The sequence below is a fragment of the Hypomesus nipponensis genome, chromosome 5 (genome assembly GCF_054491055.1).
Source record: "Hypomesus nipponensis isolate SF chromosome 5, ASM5449105v1, whole genome shotgun sequence".
In the NCBI taxonomy this organism is placed as follows: Eukaryota; Metazoa; Chordata; class Actinopteri; order Osmeriformes; family Osmeridae; genus Hypomesus; species Hypomesus nipponensis.
In genome coordinates, this window is record NC_140365.1 from 5,491,970 (window position 1) to 5,507,576 (window position 15,607).

A 15,607-nucleotide genomic window follows, 5' to 3' on the forward strand; every position below is an offset into this window, starting at 1 on the left:
ATGGTTGTAGTTGCCTATGCTGATCTGTCAACTGACAACAAAACCAGGAACAAAGAGGTCAGACACTTCTGTTTCCTTTCCTTGTAAAATAATTTCCAATAAACTTTATTTATACACAAACTGAGTTTGAAATTGCCATATTTTTAACACATACAATAAAAAAAACATCTCTATAAGACAGCAATGGCCTGCCCCAGGACTCTCAGCTACCATCTTTACACAGAACTGGTTCTCAACAAATGAAATTGTTGTATAATACAATTTAACAATGTGCCCTCGGAATACAGTGGTTGCTTCTATTTAGAAGTTTCGTTTAACTTTTCAAACACAGTGCATTCATTATCAATGTCTATACCTCACCCTTTTCAGAGGAATGCATCGTATAGATAAGAAATATTAAGTAAAAAGCAGAAAATAACAAAATGACTAATATCAACAGCTACACAATTCATTTCCTTTTCATAGTTGAATTTTTTTGTTTACAGACAAAAACATGGTGTCTTAAGGCTTATTCTGAGTCTTATGGATTGATTACCAGAAACTATAAGGTCTGCAGAAAGAAAAACTGCAATGAGAGACTGTCTTTTTGCATAAAACTGAACAAAACACGGATAACTCATCACCATCATTTAGGAAAGTCTATTCTCACTACTTTACTGAAAAAGACAACTGTGGGGAATTGTCCAGTCAAAGAAAGAAAGCAAGCGACCCACTGTTGTTGGTCTGTTTCTTCCTGTTCCATTCTAGTCAGGTTGAGGGTGCATTAAGAAGATATCCAATCAACACACACACTATGGGATCAGCTAGAACCTCCAGCTTTCGGATTATTCACAAGAATGTTTCAGCAAGGTGTTCTGGAATGTACTCTAATGGGACGACAGCATCAATGGCTACCTGCGTTCTCCGTTCTTATTGATAGTAGTCAAATCATCACTGTTGTCAACGAGCTTCTATTGGCCCAGATCATCCCACCAGAGAGAGGGTGTGGTGTTGTTCCTGAGAGCCCAGCTGATTGGAGGGTAGCAGGCCAGAGAGAGGGGGGTGAAGTGGGAGGGGCCTATGGGGAAACATCTTCCAATATACAAGATTCTAATTCTCTTCGATAAGGTTCAAGTCTAGTTCTGTACAATCCCTCTCAAAGACACTCTGAGGACCCCCATCTCTCTCAGGGTCCTCTTCCTCCCCCTCCTCATCCTCCTCCTCCTCATCACTCTCACTCAGAGGCCCAATACTGGTCCTTCCCAGCCCCTCAGCGGGGGAGCATGAGCCCCTGAAGTCCCCTAGGAAGGGCTCCAGGCCCATGCAAACGTCTCCTCCACAGGCCAGCCTGCCTCGCTCCAGACAGCCCAAGGGGTCAGTACTGCGCGTCTGGGGAAAGAGACATAGAATACATCAACAGTTAGAGGAAACAGACACAGCCTAGGAGATCACATAAAAGATCATCACAATCATCTCAACTGACGGGAGACCGACCATGTTCTTTCACACACGGTTATGGATGTTATCTGGTATTGTAATGTGATTTAATGTGTTTCTTTTCTCAGCTAAGAAGACTAAGTAAGACATCAAGTGTCCCTGGCTATCAATGACTAAATAACTCCTCCTCATGTCCTTAGAGAACACAAACTGCACATGTATATCATATCAGAATCTTTTTTTGTCTGTTTTTAAAACATTAGTTAAAAAAAATCTAATGTGAAGGCCACTCTGAAGCTGAAAATGTAAGTGGTGGGCAAGGGGGGCCACAAAAGTAGTGTAGTGTAAATAGGACTTTTTGCAGCTGTATGCAAAGTATATGCAAATGAGCACCAGACAGACTTGTGTGTACAGGGAATTGAGCTGGCATGGCTATATGCCCACACATTAGTCAGCACCGGGGACTGGCACCCTGCTATCCCCATGTAGACCTACCTAGGGACTGGGATCTTAGAGATAGAGGCTTGACTGAGGAATATGCAAGTCCAAAACTACAGTCTAGGCATGTACCTGGGTCATCTTGGTAAAGTCCAGCACTGGGCGAGCAAAGGGCCTGTCAGGGTCTCGCCGTCTCTTCAATCCGGGCTTTAGCAGCAGCAGGTCGCAGGGCTGGGAGTGACAGCGAGGGAGCTGAGGGGGGATGGCCCTGCGCAGCGAGGACGGTGTACTGCAGGCCGAGGAGGGAGAGGCGGGTACGGGAGGGGGTGGAGCCATAGGCTGGAGGGGCGGGACTGGGGGAGGAGGCAGGAACTGGGCTGTGGCATCTCTGATGAGGACTGGGGAGAGGGAGAATCGGCGCTGAGGTGGAGGAGGAGGATGGAGAGGGGACGGGGAGGAGGAGCAGGAGGACGGGGAGGGAAAGAAACAGCAACAGGCTCCTCCCCCTCCTGCCGCATCACTGGGGTCCCAGGGGAAGTTCCAGGGCAGGGGGGAGTCTGGAGAGAGGGCGAGGCTAAAGAAGGTGGGGCTGGAGGAGGAGTGGAGCGAAGAGTTGAGAGAAGAGCTGGGAGCACGGAGCGGACAAGCCCCCCCCGCTGCACCCCCTCCACTGTGGCACTGGCGGTTGACAGGCGTCCAGACCTTGGAGGCACTGGGACGCCAGGTGTAGCGGCAGCGGGAGAGGTCCTCTGGCACCGACAGGGAGCGGCAGTGCCGTTTGGGTGGCGGCGGGGGGGGAGGGGGCGCCCCTGGGAGAGACAGGTCGGTTGCGGAGGTGCTGGGGACCAGGGGCCGGTGCAGGGGGTCCTCCTCAGGGAGGTGTTCGTCTGAGGGGACCAGGGGCACGGGCCCGGGGGGGAAGCTGGAGCTCAGCACCCCCTGCAGGCTAGGTTTGGAGGGAGGGCACAGCTGCCAATAACTACTTTCTATAGAGACAGGGAGACAGAGCAATGGCAGAAGGTTAGGACCTAGAACCTTGAATCGGAACACTGTATAATGCAACCTTTCGTAAGACATCACTGATCTGACCTTACTAAAGTAACCATGTTAGATGAGAGATTAGCACAGAGAAGCATTCTTAGTACTACTAATTGGTCTTGAGGGTCAAGAATGAGCGGCTACTCACCAGGCATCAATCCATCTGTGGGCCAGCAGACTGCGAGGTTGTTGGGTTCGAGCAGAGACTGGAAGACATTGAGGTTCTGTTTAGTCAGGGGACACCATGCCATGAAAGAGGAGTTATATATTATGACTTCACAGGCTGAATAATTAGAGGCTGAATATCACAAATGGAATACGATACCTAGACATGGACTCAATATGTAGCAATACATAGACATGAAGAGGCAGACAAAGAGACTAAGACAGATAAAAAGTCAGGCAGACAGGTCCATACCACACTGAGAGCCCCTTGGCAAATGTCGGCATCCAGACTCTGTTTCTGCAGGCGCTCCACAATCAGAGTGACCATAGCATGGTGGCGAGGTGCAGGGGAGGTGGGAGGTGGGGGAGGCAGAGGGGAGGGGGAGGGAGGAAGGGAAGGGGGGTGTCTGTCGGTCTGTTTGTCCGTCTGATCTTGAGGAACTGTGGCAGAGCTTCTCTGGCTCCTCCACCTCACCTCCTCAGGGCCAGCTAGCCCAGCCCAGTCTCACTGGGACATGGTCATGGCTGGAGGGCAACTCACCTGAGGGGTAAGAGAAGGATGTTTGGGGCAGGGTTTACATTATTTAGTCATTTACATTTGGTCATTTAGCAGACGCTCTTATACAGAGCGACTTGCAGCAAGTACAGGGACATTCTCGTAGTACAGGGATTCTGCCCAAACATGTTAAGCTACAGGGTTATAACACACTACACTGTATACATATTTGAAAAGTGTAAGTTAGGTGAAGTCACGTTTTGTGAACCAGATATGATACAGTAGATGGCTACAAGCCATTTTGCAATTGATGCTACTGGATAGCTGTAGTCCAGCCAGACAGAATATTCTTGGTAGTGAACTTTTAGAAGGACCGTTGGAAATAGGTTCATAACTACACTAACAATGGAATCATAGCAGCTAGTTATAATTACACCGTCTACATTTTTTATGTTCACCTATCAAAATACACTAACTCAATAGCTTGTGACGTGAAGAAGGGAGAAAACATATCTCTTTTAATATTAGCTCACTAGCTAATCGACTGGCAGGGCACAAAAAAAACAGATGACAGCAAGTTATTTGCAGCTGGCTTCAAGTTAGATATCACTTATGTCGTAAAGCTAAAACTACGGCTTCTCTTGATGTAGATCGTCAACAACAATGGGACGACCAGGTAGCTAGCTAGCAATTCCAACGGGCTATAGGTAACCGGCTGGCCAGGCAGCAGGCTATATATAGCAAGCTAGCAGAAGGCTGATAAAGCCGACAACCATACAAACGTTAGCATAGCTACATCAACAAGCGAATTTGTTGGATTTTCTTTTATTGCATTTAGAGAAATCAATCAGTCAAATTGCCTAGATCTGTTTTTCTCTGTCCCCGGTTCTGAAATATTGGATTGCCTATGAGATAAATCAAAACATTTATTTCTAGCTCAAGCTACACACCCTTGCCTTGGACCAATGCTTTAGCAATGCCTACTAGGACGCGCGTGCGAGCAAAACACGGGCCATGCAGAATGATGCGGTGAAGAAAATGCTGGTGATTTTCTTATGAATAAACCTGATGTAAATAAACATTCATTTGTGTCACCTCTCAATGAAATTGCATATTTACCTTGACGACAAACACTTCCACCAGACCGCAAACAAGGGTTAAAAAGGCACTGCTCGTGAAGGATAAACCAATTTGGATCCTAGTGCGGCTCACCACCTAGCCACGCTAGTGTACGTCTATCTATGGGTCTCCGATGTATTGACCTATTAAAAGCATAACATGTACCAGACCGTTTCTTACAATATCCCCAAAATCATTTCAAGATCAAACTGTTTCAAATTGTCATTCGTAAATCCACGGCTTCATTCGTCTTTGTGAAATATCATCGCGTAAAATCAATTCACACCGTCGTCCATTTAAAAAATAAAAAACAACGTTCACACGCCCGTGAGCGATTGGAATTCATAAATAACATTTACGGTGCGAGATAGGGAGAGGGTACAGGGGAGGGTGGGGGATGAGGAGAGGGAGGATTCTGTGACGGATAATTCAACTCAATATTAGCTGAATAAACAAATAACAATCTAAATGAGAATATTTGAATGCAAAAATGTTTGACAAGCAGGCATAAATATGACACGTTTTTATTTATACATAACATGCATCATGGACTAGCCGACGCATGGCTACATGACGCGTGGGACTTGTAGTTCATTCATTGCAACAGAGGCAAATGGTTGGATAAGTTGTTTACAACGTCAGGGAATTATATACTGAAATAGAACACGGTCATCTCCTCGAAGCGCCGACGAGTCGATAGCGTATTTTAATGTAGTATGAATGAAGTGACTTGATTTCGGACAGCTATAAGGCTAAAATTGAAAGGAGCGCCTGCATAACATGTAGTATTGTCAATACTGTCACCTTGTGGACATTGTGAAACAATGCAACCGGCGAGGTTACCATCGTAGCCAACATCTAACTAAACTAAAGCCAGCATTGTTTTCAAATTCATATCGATGCACTAGGAGTATTCAATATTCTGAATAGGATATTGATTGCTAACGGAAATGATCAACTAAAGACGACATGCATTGAATTTATAATCTTTATTAGTTGAGATCTGCATCAGTAGGCCTACTTAAGTTGTACAACATGACAATTGAGAAATAGACGAAATAAAAAAGCCTCAAAACAAAGTCACAGCATGTTGCCATCATAATTCTGTTTTGAGAAAAACAGTGAGGTGTTGGGCAGAGAAGGGAGGATAGTGCATGTTTATAGGAGGAAGAGGTGGAGAATCTCGTTGAGTCGGGTCATGGACTGGTGAACGTGACTTATCTAGGGTTAGAAGGGGGAACTGTGTTGGGAATCGTGAAATTTGTGACAAACAACAAATACCGATCTACTAAATCAAAACAATGAGGATCTACTGTGGGTGCGTAAAACATTTAAACAAAGATCACCGGTGAAGCAGACATAGGAAATGTGATTGATAAACCCGTCATAGTGACCCTAAGATGACATGATTATGAAGTGACGGTCCATGGTTGACTATCAACCACTCGTACAAAGCTAGCACTACACCCTGTGCACCCTGCATGTCTGATTGGCAGTGACATGACAGACAAGCCTTGTTGCAAAACCCCCAAAAATGCATCCTTCATTTCTCCCATTCCCATAGTAGGCCAACACGATTTTATAGGTGAAAGCCTTACCTTTAATAGATGGACAACATCTAAATCATATCAGCCTTTTCTTAAAATGAAGCATGCATTTTTCAGATCAAGCTACAGAGCGAAAGCCAGCATCAGTAAGGTTTCCAGGACATGCAGTTGCTCAGCACAGGCATCTGTTCATAGGAATGATCATGATCGCGTCCACGGGTGATGTCCGGGTTGTGGTCCGTTTCTAGAAGGAAGCGGAGCCAGCCCAGGACGTTCTCCTCGGCAGTCATCTGGCTTCTGAAGGAGTAGGCCAGGCCAGCCTGAGCTGAGGAGAGCCTAGGGCTGGACATGTCCATCTGGGGCAGGAGAAGGAGAGAAAGGACAAAACTGAAAATAAAGCAAGGGGCACACACAAACCTTTACAAACCACCACGTTTCTGAATTCTAACTTTCACATTCGCTAGGAAAAAGGTGAATAGAAAACAAACAAGCGGTCTAGCAAATTAGCCTTTCGAGACGCCAGAACCATCCTGCGGCACCATATCTCCCCCTCACCTGAGGTCCCATCCAGGTACTGCTGACAGGCAGGCTGGCAGGTGTAGGGGACAAAGAGGCTTTAGAGCTTGGGGTGGTTTCTTGCTCCTTCCTCCCCAAGTCCTCGTTGTCTTCATACAGATCACAGTTCATCTGCTCCAACAGGCCTTGACTGTAAAAGAGACATGGCATCCACCTCCACTTTGTCTCTGAAGTGAACACTTGTCCAGTCCACAACAAATTAGAGCAACTGAGTAGGGAGTTTACATGCACATTTTAGCATGAGAAAAAAAAAAGCTAAATAGGCTTTGGTAGTGACAGGGTTGAACAGGTGCTGATAAATGTTACAGTTGATACACTGTACATATGAAGTTACTTACAGCTGGTCAACAGGGTCCTGTCCCTGGGCTTCACCAGATACGCCAGTGGGAGGGTCCCAGGCATGCAGCGCCCTCCTCCACAGACGCACCTGCATGTCCCATGACCTGCGGCTGTATTTCCTGTGCTTGTTTGGGGTAGAGGGGTGGAGCCCTGGGATCCTCAAACGCCTTGTGGGAAGAGGAGAGATTGGGGGGCGCAAACCAACACATTTAGAACAGGTAATCAGCGAACAAAATAGCAAATCCTTTCTTCTCAGTCCTCCCTGTTCTGGTGCAGCCAATGAGACCAGCCATTGGCCTAGTCTAGACTTACTCTGATGTGGATCTTGGGTTTGTGGCTTGTAGGTGAGTAAAATGATTATTACTTGGGAACCTGCTGTAGGTAGTTCTGGTAGCCCAAGGTGTTCTGTCCATACTGGATCTGTTTCTGACGCCGTTTCAGCACCGACTCATTGTTCTCCATTTGGGAAAGGTCCAGATTGCGGGAACCCCAGCGCATCCCTGACTGAGTTCTAAGGGTCAAACAGGTCATAAACACAGCCTCCATATACACCATTTCAAGCCTTCATGAAATAACGTCCTGCAGATTTTTGATTCTGAAGGACTGTGGAGAGAATGTTTTATGTGATTATGGTTAAAGAAGGTTCGGTGCCGAACCTCCTGACCCCATCCACATCCTCTGTTCCCACAGCAACACTAGCAGAAGACATCCTGAGGATACAGCGCTCCAGAATGGATGACCTGAAGAGATGGAACAGGTCAAGCCCCAAGGGTAGGGTCAGGGGTGATCTCACAACTTTCCCTCTACTCCTTCCATAACGTACAGCAAAGGAGCAGGGACAAACTTAAGTGGTTGAGATGCAAAAGACAGGGAAGTGGTTAGGAGCTGCTGTACCGGCGAGGCTTGTTTGAAACTGAGACAGGCTCCCTGTTTCCACTCTGGGTAGATGGAGGCGTGGCTGGGGATGAGTTACTAAAAAATAAACAATAAAATTAATCATGGATAGCTCAAACTGGGCCCAACATTTTGTTAGGCCACCAATGGCTTGTGTTTGTTTGTTGGCTCTATATGTGGAGACCATCACCCTAGCATACATGTGCATGCATGAGGAGTTGGGTATTAGGACAATAAAATATTTTCGCCTAAAATATTTAGCACCTCACAAGGCTGTCATAGACAGAGCTGCAGCCAGGCAGCAGCCATGGTTCTGGGCTACTGGAGAGGGAGGGAGACCTGGACATGAAGCCTGGAGGAAGCTCTGAAGGGCCAGACCACAGAGGGATGGACCAGCCCCTGAAACACATGCAACACAAAATAATACTGTGGTAGTCATTTTTCATTCACCATCTATCATTGTTATAGTATGATACTCAGCCAATATGAAAGAAAAATATGTGTTCCCTTTGCCGAGACCAATTTACCCCAGGCATTTGACCCTTTAACTTAGACTTCTTCTGTCTGTTAATTCAAAGTAGTAGTTAGAAAAGCCAACTTTTTGAGATTTACACACATACACAACTATGGATGATCAAGAACGAACCAGACAAACCTCGATTCTATAAAAGAACTCTGAAATGCGGTTTCCACGCGTGTTGTCATGCTGATTAAGGCTGCAACCATGCAGTATACACGCCATTGCTTTGCCATACAGGTTTAAATTAACAACAGGTGACATTAGGGCGGGGCCACCAGGGTCTGACGTTTGTGTTGTAATTACCTTGCATTCCTAATGTTTTCACCAATATATTTCAAATCTATTTTTATTAAAAGCATGTCAATTTTCAATTTCATTGTCAAACGGACCACATTAGGCACATAGACTGGGAATTAGTAAGACGGAGATACGGCCAACCAGATTTCCTTGATTTCCATTCACCATAGTGTATAAGTTATTTTACCAGTCTATTTAGCGGGACACATTTTTACGACACTGTTTGCCGTATGTTGTCACTTCGAATCAAGATGGCGTCCGGCAGTGGGGTATGTGTTCTTATTTGGTTTTATTGTAAAATCTGTTATATGTACGACAATGTTCGGTTAAGAAGAAACTCAGTATAGGTTAGATTTGATATTTTCGTATGATTAGACTATCACAAGATTAACATTAATTTCAAACAGACAGAATATATTCCCACTGCACTGAGTAGGCTACAGCAACAATTCACCCGATGCTTTATTTTTGTTCGCTATAATATATAATCTAATCTTTAATACAACTATCTGATAACTCTCACGAGCTAAGACACTTGCTAGTATAGGTGGCCTGTACAATGGATTCATCATTACTAGATTTAAATTGGTATTATCGATGTAACTTCTACGTTCTGTGCTTTGTTATTCAGTCCAACAGTAAGAATGACTTTCGTCGGAAGTGGGACAAAGATGAATATGAACAACTGGCGCAGAAACGTCTCAATGAAGAAAGGGACAAGAAAGATGGTAAGATGGGCTTCAAAAATAGTTTTATGTTTCGTATATGCTGTGATATCTGATCAAATTGTGCACTGAAATCAAGCTAATATCCATAAACGTTATTGTAAGTATATCAACTATTCCAAAGGATCAACATCTCAAACGTGGAGAAGGGTTAATAAATCTATACACTTTCAACTGTAAACGTGTCAGGTTATGAACTTGTGCTCACATGATCCTTTCATTCTTTGCTTGACTCCTTCCTCCTGCCCCCCAGGCAAGCCAGCGCCCCCAGTCAAGCGTGAGCTCCTGCGTCACCGTGACTACAAGGTGGACCTGGAGTCCAAGCTGGGGAAAACCATCGTCATCACCAAGACAACTCCGCAGGCGGAGATGGGAGGGTGTGTACCTATTGACGGGTCCTACCTTATGTATTTACACTTCAGGGTTTAATTTGGGACTGAGCATTTAATGGGTCCTCGCACTTTATAAAACAGCCCCAACATGGTATGATTGAGACACCTTCCCGCTTTGCAACAGATACTAACATCCTATATTCTGTTCCCTCTCAACAGGTACTACTGCAACGTGTGTGACTGTGTCGTAAAAGACTCCATCAACTTCTTGGATCACATCAATGGAAAGAAACGTAAGTCTGCAGGCGGTATTTCCAACCTTAGCTGGAAAACGGTGCAGAATACCTGGATGAAAAGCTATTTGGCATCATACTAAAAGGATTGTTGTTTTTTTTTTGCTCCCAGACCAGAGAAACCTGGGTATGTCCATGCGTGTGGAGCGCTCATCCCTGGATCAGGTGAAGAAGAGGTTTGAGATCAATAAGAAGAAGATTGAGGAGAAGCAGAAGGAGTATGACTTTGAGGAGCGTATGAAGGAACTTAGAGAAGAGGTGTGTTGAAGACAGGATGTGAATATTGTGTGTGTGTGTGTTTTAGTGTCGGTCTGATTGGTTTGCCAGTAGAGGCTTGGGAGATGGGCCTCTTTACACTCATGTGGTAGTGTAATCTGATTTAAAATGTGCAGACATATTTACATTTAGTCATTTAGCAGACGCTCTTATCCAGAGCGACTTACAGTAAGTACAGGGACATTCCCCCTGAGGCAAGTAGGGTAAAGTGCCTTGCCCAAGGACACAACTTAATTTTAGCACGTATGTTACCTGGTAGTAGATGAGTAACTTCAGGCACAATTAAGCACTCAACAAACATGGTAGAACCCCCCCCCCCCCCTCTAAACCTTGCTTTCTGTGTGTGTCTAAGGAGGAGAAGGCCAAGGCATATAAAAAAGAGAAACAGAAGGAGAGGAAGAGGAAAGCAGATGATGACTTGGACTTTGAAGAAGATGACGAAATGGCAGCTGTGATGGGCTTCTCAGGATTTGGCTCTTCTAAGAAGGGCCACTGAGGTCCAGACTTTCAGGCTGCCTTTAATAACCCCACCACATTCTACATATAACCTCTCATCTTGGGCTAACACACAGAGCTACCTGGCAAGCTGACCTTTTTAGGCATCGTTTTATTCTCAATTTGTCTCCCAGACATTGTTTATCATATAGATAAACAGCTTTTTCACACAAGCCATCTTTCGTGGTCAGCATGGAAAATATTTTTATGGAGTTAAGAGTATTGGGTATTTGAGAGCAGAAACATGGCTGGGGGTCCACATTCATGTTTTTATGACCTGTTAGAACTATAGCTCACAGCAGCACACTTACATTGACTCTGAAATATTGTGAACAATTGTTGTTTTAGTTTTTTTTTTTTTTTTTAGAATTTTTTACTGTAGTTCAGTGTGCATTACCTGAACGTTGTCTTGTGTCTTGTCTTTCATGGAAATCTAAATATAACATGGACATTTGTCTGTTGTAATATTATTATTTGGTCATAACATTTAGTCTTACCCTGATAAGTATATACTCATTACCTGCTTTTGTGGCCCCTGGTCACAAGGGGATCTATGCTCTAAGACATTTGTTGAGTTTGGAATCATATAGAATAAATGACTTTCTAAATGTGACGTTTCATCATTCTACTCCAGTACTGTACATAAAAATGCATTACATTGAAGTATTTGGTTGTCAGTCAGAAATGAGTTCAATGTTATTTTAATTGATCAATTACACCAACAATCAAACAGGTGACAAAGGTTATTACCCAAAGTAAAGAAATGTTTTATTATAAACAGGAGTAAAGATAAAATCTATTGATGGTGCCCAAGTAAAACCTCTGGAGATATAACAGGCTCTGATGGGTCATTTCATGAACTTCCTCTTCACACAAGGTTGTCTCCGCCGGTGTCTGAACCTGTCAATCCCTGGGCAGAGGGACAGACTTCAGTTAACACTTAAGTTACCAAAATAAACGCCTGCCAAGTACTGTCATTTGGTGTCCACTCCTGAACTCACCTTGTTTCTCCAGGATGCGAGGGACCCTGAAGACGCCAAGGCACATAAAGAGGGACTGCAGGGGGTACATGATTAACACGACCCACAGGACCAGCACGACCACAGCCAGACAATTATTCCCCAGCACCTGAGATAGGTCATAGAGAGGGCCAAGGGGGCCAGAATGAGTCGTCTGCGGACTAATCTGTCCCTGGCTGCAGACAGACTTTCTCCGGGTGTCCTCCCTCTTCTTTACAAGTCCAGACATTCTCTCAACCTCATGGATCTTTGTCCTCTGATGTATGCAAGCATGAAGCCTGAAGAAGATGAGAGAGCTGAAGGCAGCAAAAGAGCTGTTGGTAGAAGAGGGTCTCACCAAACTGCGCCCTCCAAGGGCCCCATTGTCAGACAGAAGACCAGCATGCAGCAGGCCCCATATGCCCGGTGCCAGATAGCCTGGGGGGGGACGGGGGCAAGAGGGGTGAGGCGGGCAGGAGGGGATGAGGGAAGAAAGGAGGGATACAAATTGATATTATATATATATATATATATATATATATATAAAATCTCCAAATCTAAGAGAATTGTTCTTTTATGTTGTTAACTTTGACACTCACAAGAAACAATGTTCAGTGGGTCGTCCATCTGGATTTTGGCCATTAAAAAGCGGACTGCCAGATAAAAGAGAGAGCCTGTAGTTCCAGCCATTACAGCTACACCTGGGATGTAGGAGTCCACACCTGCACACACAGACACCTGGACAAACACACACACAAAAAGGTAAAAAAAAAAAAAACACCAACTCTGACCATGGCTGAGCCTTGACCTGTGTCGTGAGTGTGTGTTACCATGCCAGCAATAGCTCCGTAGAGGAGAGTGTCCAGGTCATAATAGTTGAAATGGATGCAGTGGATGACCATGCAATAGAGGCCCCCGCTGGAAGCCGCTAACAGCAGGTTGAGCCAGCATAGCCCCAGCACCTGGCCTTCGTCTGGGTTGAAGAGCTGTGGGTGAGACCCCAACACCAGGCCCAGGAACCCCACTAGTTGCAGGCAGCCCCCCAGGACCAAAATCTACACACACACAGGCAAAAAAACAGAGAGAGAAATACACATGCAAAAAAAAACAAAAAAAAAACATGTAGAAATATATTCGATTGGATGAAAAAATCAATTGATTTCTCGGAGTGCCCCTAAAGACTCACTGCTGGACTGTGGCGTCTCTGTCTGAAGTGAGTACTCCAGCGCCTGGCACGGGGCCCAATGACCCGGAGTGACACGGCAGCCGCAGCACCACCCAGAAGGAATATCACTCCGCTGCCCGCATAGTCCTGCACGGAACACACCTCTATTATAGTCTGTGTTTACCTGTCAAAAAGTTCAACATTTGTTAATGTGCGGTAACTAAAACCTGTGTTGCGTAAGAGGTGGAGGCTGAGTAAAAGATTCCCTGCTCATCCCAGACCCAGTGGCAGGCTAGAGGGTAGACAAGCCCTGAGAAGAGCAAACAGACAAAAAATAAAGTCATGGTGCCACTAGATGGAGGTGTTGTCCCAACAATATCATCCTCTGTCCATCAACAAAGACCTTGCTAAAAATGATATCTGACGTATAGCCAGACAGTAGACATACGATCATACCACCGTGTGGGGGGGTGGGTGGATGGGGGCTACCTGCGAAGATGTAGGCCGACATGAGGTAGCCGATGGGCTCCATCCTCTCATTGGCAGCACCCAGTGCCAACGTGGTGGCCACGGAACAGCGCATGTAGTTAAACAGGAAGTGGACCAGGTTGGTGTTGTCCAGAGTCAGGAAGAACTGGGCTCCGATAACTGAGTTGTTCTGCCCGAAGGCGAAGGCATAACCATGTAGCCACCAGGCCACTAGGGTGACAACTGAGGACACACAGACAAGGCAGGCAGACAGACAGACAGGCAGGCAGGCAGGCAGGCAGGCAGGCAGAAAGGCAGGCAGTTAGACAGACAGACAGACAGACAGACAGCGCACAAGTAGAATAGAAGGGATGATGTTGACTTTCAGCACATCCCCATTAGGCTTGATGGGGTCTTATTTTGAAATGGAAGTTGCTCAAGCGTGTTATGTCTGTTGCAGTTGAAAAAAAATCATAGGCTAAATTGAATAAATGGCACTAGGTACAAAAGTTACATTTTTGTGTGTGTTTGTGTGTGGATGCACATTGCACACAAAGATAACATTTTCCACAGATGAAGGTCAGATTGCTACACTCAGACTTATTACCTTTCACAATGCTTTGCCAATACCTTCTCAAAACATCATCACATCCTCCCACTCTATCACAGAAGTCCTCAGGAAGTGGAAACAACTGTGAGCAGAGTAGCATGCTCTGCTAGCTACAGCCTGTACTTGCATGCAAACTAACGCCTGATGGGTGCAACCCACACTGTACGAGGCTGATGTCAGCGATGGGGGAAGGGGGCGGTCTGAATGTGGTTATGGTACAACAGTGGGCCTTGATAAAGAATCTCAAACAGCTAATGTTACCTAGACTACACCTAACAGTAAGTGTGTTACATTTATAAAACAGTGGCACAAGTTTCCACTGAATGGTTTAAAACAAAAGACTAATGTTGTTAAGTGTTGCAAGAGAAACTGCCTTACACCATGTTTCCAGGTGGGTGGCAACAAACAGAGAAAAGCCTGGCACGAACTCCCATCTCAGTGAAATAAGTCTCTCTGATTAATTTTAAATGGGCTGACGTAAGTTTTAAAACTAATAAAAAGTCTAAGTAGCCTATGTATCTTGTATTCATAAGTGATCACACTCAGCTTACAGGTGTCTGACATGTTCTTGAAGAACACATTTGTCATATTCTCGGGGGCCGTCTTGCTTGCTTCAACGAAAGCAAACCCGAACTTGAGGCCTGCACAGAAACAGAAAGCACAATTGTTGTGTTCAATTGTAAAGTCATCGCTGACTGGAAATTCCTCACTGTTAACAAACATATTCAATTTATGAAATCCATAAAACTATCTAAACTACTCACAGAACACCCACATACTACAGACTATTACAAATGAATCGTGGACTGCAGTTGGGTCGGAGGCCATGGTGAGTTGGTTGAGCAAGTTTACAGTCCAGTACAGTAGCTAGCCAACGTCAGAAATTATTTCCCAGCCGTTAGTGCTAGCTATCTAGTGAGCTTTCTTTATTGACAGAAATAGGTTGAAATTAAACAACTCGAAGTGTAAGCCTATATAAGTTAAAATCGGCTCCTATCTAAATGATTAACTTCTACTTTGGGCCCCTATCTAGACACATCAGTGAGGTAGGCTAGCTGGTTGTTACTACTGGATACTAGTCTGGCCAACGTGCGCGCGAAAAACCCCGTCCCACAGGGGGCTCAATGAACATATCTGAAGGGTACCATGATGTTAGTGTTTTTCAGTTGAGTTTTCATCCATCAAATATATGTCTGTAAATTTAAAATAACAAACAGGCTATTCAATATCGTATTATGCGTTATTAGTAAATTACTAAACTGAATTAATAGACCACAGGTTACAGCTACTGTAGGCTTACTGTGTCATCATGACCTCCTATTATGTGTTTGGGGGTGTGTGCTGTTCAAGTGATTTGACAGTCAAGTTGCACTTCTCTTTGCAATTTGCCAGAGCCAAAC

The 15,607-nt window shown here is 44.9% G+C and overlaps 4 protein-coding genes across 6 annotated transcripts; 1 reads left to right on the forward strand and 3 right to left on the reverse strand.

Moving 5' to 3' along the window:
* Window positions 1-66: 66 nt before the first annotated feature.
* fam53c (family with sequence similarity 53 member C) lies at window positions 67-5,078 on the reverse strand. Of its 2 annotated transcripts, none has more exons than XM_084697993.1 (5): window positions 4,673-5,078; window positions 3,311-3,598; window positions 3,041-3,098; window positions 1,987-2,840; window positions 67-1,368 (listed from the first exon to the last, which is right to left on the reverse strand). In XM_084697993.1, the coding sequence occupies exons 2-5, from the start codon at window positions 3,383-3,385 to the stop codon at window positions 1,090-1,092; spliced, it is 1,266 nt and encodes a 421-aa protein (XP_084554119.1). In that variant the 5' UTR covers window positions 3,386-3,598; window positions 4,673-5,078; the 3' UTR covers window positions 67-1,089. The 2 variants fall into 2 exon arrangements, with proteins under 2 accessions (XP_084554119.1, XP_084554118.1); XM_084697992.1 differs by having other exon boundaries at window positions 3,041-3,116.
* A 568-nt stretch (window positions 5,079-5,646) lies between these two features.
* Window positions 5,647-8,811, reverse strand: slbp2 (stem-loop binding protein 2). The gene is made up of 8 exons (XM_084698428.1): window positions 8,684-8,811; window positions 8,293-8,427; window positions 8,029-8,106; window positions 7,791-7,874; window positions 7,499-7,645; window positions 7,134-7,301; window positions 6,775-6,925; window positions 5,647-6,575 (listed from the first exon to the last, which is right to left on the reverse strand). Exons 1-8 carry the CDS (start codon window positions 8,779-8,781, stop codon window positions 6,363-6,365), a joined length of 1,074 nt encoding a protein of 357 aa, XP_084554554.1. The 5' UTR covers window positions 8,782-8,811; the 3' UTR covers window positions 5,647-6,362.
* Window positions 8,812-9,065: 254 nt separating this feature from the next.
* zmat2 (zinc finger, matrin-type 2) lies at window positions 9,066-11,574 on the forward strand. Its single transcript, XM_084698484.1, has 6 exons — window positions 9,066-9,114; window positions 9,477-9,573; window positions 9,824-9,947; window positions 10,122-10,195; window positions 10,308-10,453; window positions 10,824-11,574. Exons 1-6 carry the CDS (start codon window positions 9,076-9,078, stop codon window positions 10,965-10,967), a joined length of 624 nt encoding a protein of 207 aa, XP_084554610.1. The 5' UTR covers window positions 9,066-9,075; the 3' UTR covers window positions 10,968-11,574.
* Window positions 11,575-11,719: 145 nt separating this feature from the next.
* Window positions 11,720-15,557, reverse strand: LOC146288089 (putative ammonium transporter 1). Of its 2 annotated transcripts, none has more exons than XM_084698483.1 (10): window positions 15,508-15,557; window positions 14,759-14,848; window positions 13,619-13,840; window positions 13,357-13,439; window positions 13,151-13,276; window positions 12,795-13,019; window positions 12,564-12,702; window positions 12,323-12,402; window positions 11,968-12,094; window positions 11,720-11,876 (listed from the first exon to the last, which is right to left on the reverse strand). In XM_084698483.1, the coding sequence occupies exons 2-10, from the start codon at window positions 14,793-14,795 to the stop codon at window positions 11,815-11,817; spliced, it is 1,101 nt and encodes a 366-aa protein (XP_084554609.1). In that variant the 5' UTR covers window positions 14,796-14,848; window positions 15,508-15,557; the 3' UTR covers window positions 11,720-11,814. The 2 variants fall into 2 exon arrangements, with proteins under 2 accessions (XP_084554609.1, XP_084554608.1); XM_084698482.1 differs by lacking the exon at window positions 15,508-15,557 and adding an exon at window positions 14,972-15,340.
* Between the last annotated feature and the right edge of the window lie 50 nt (window positions 15,558-15,607).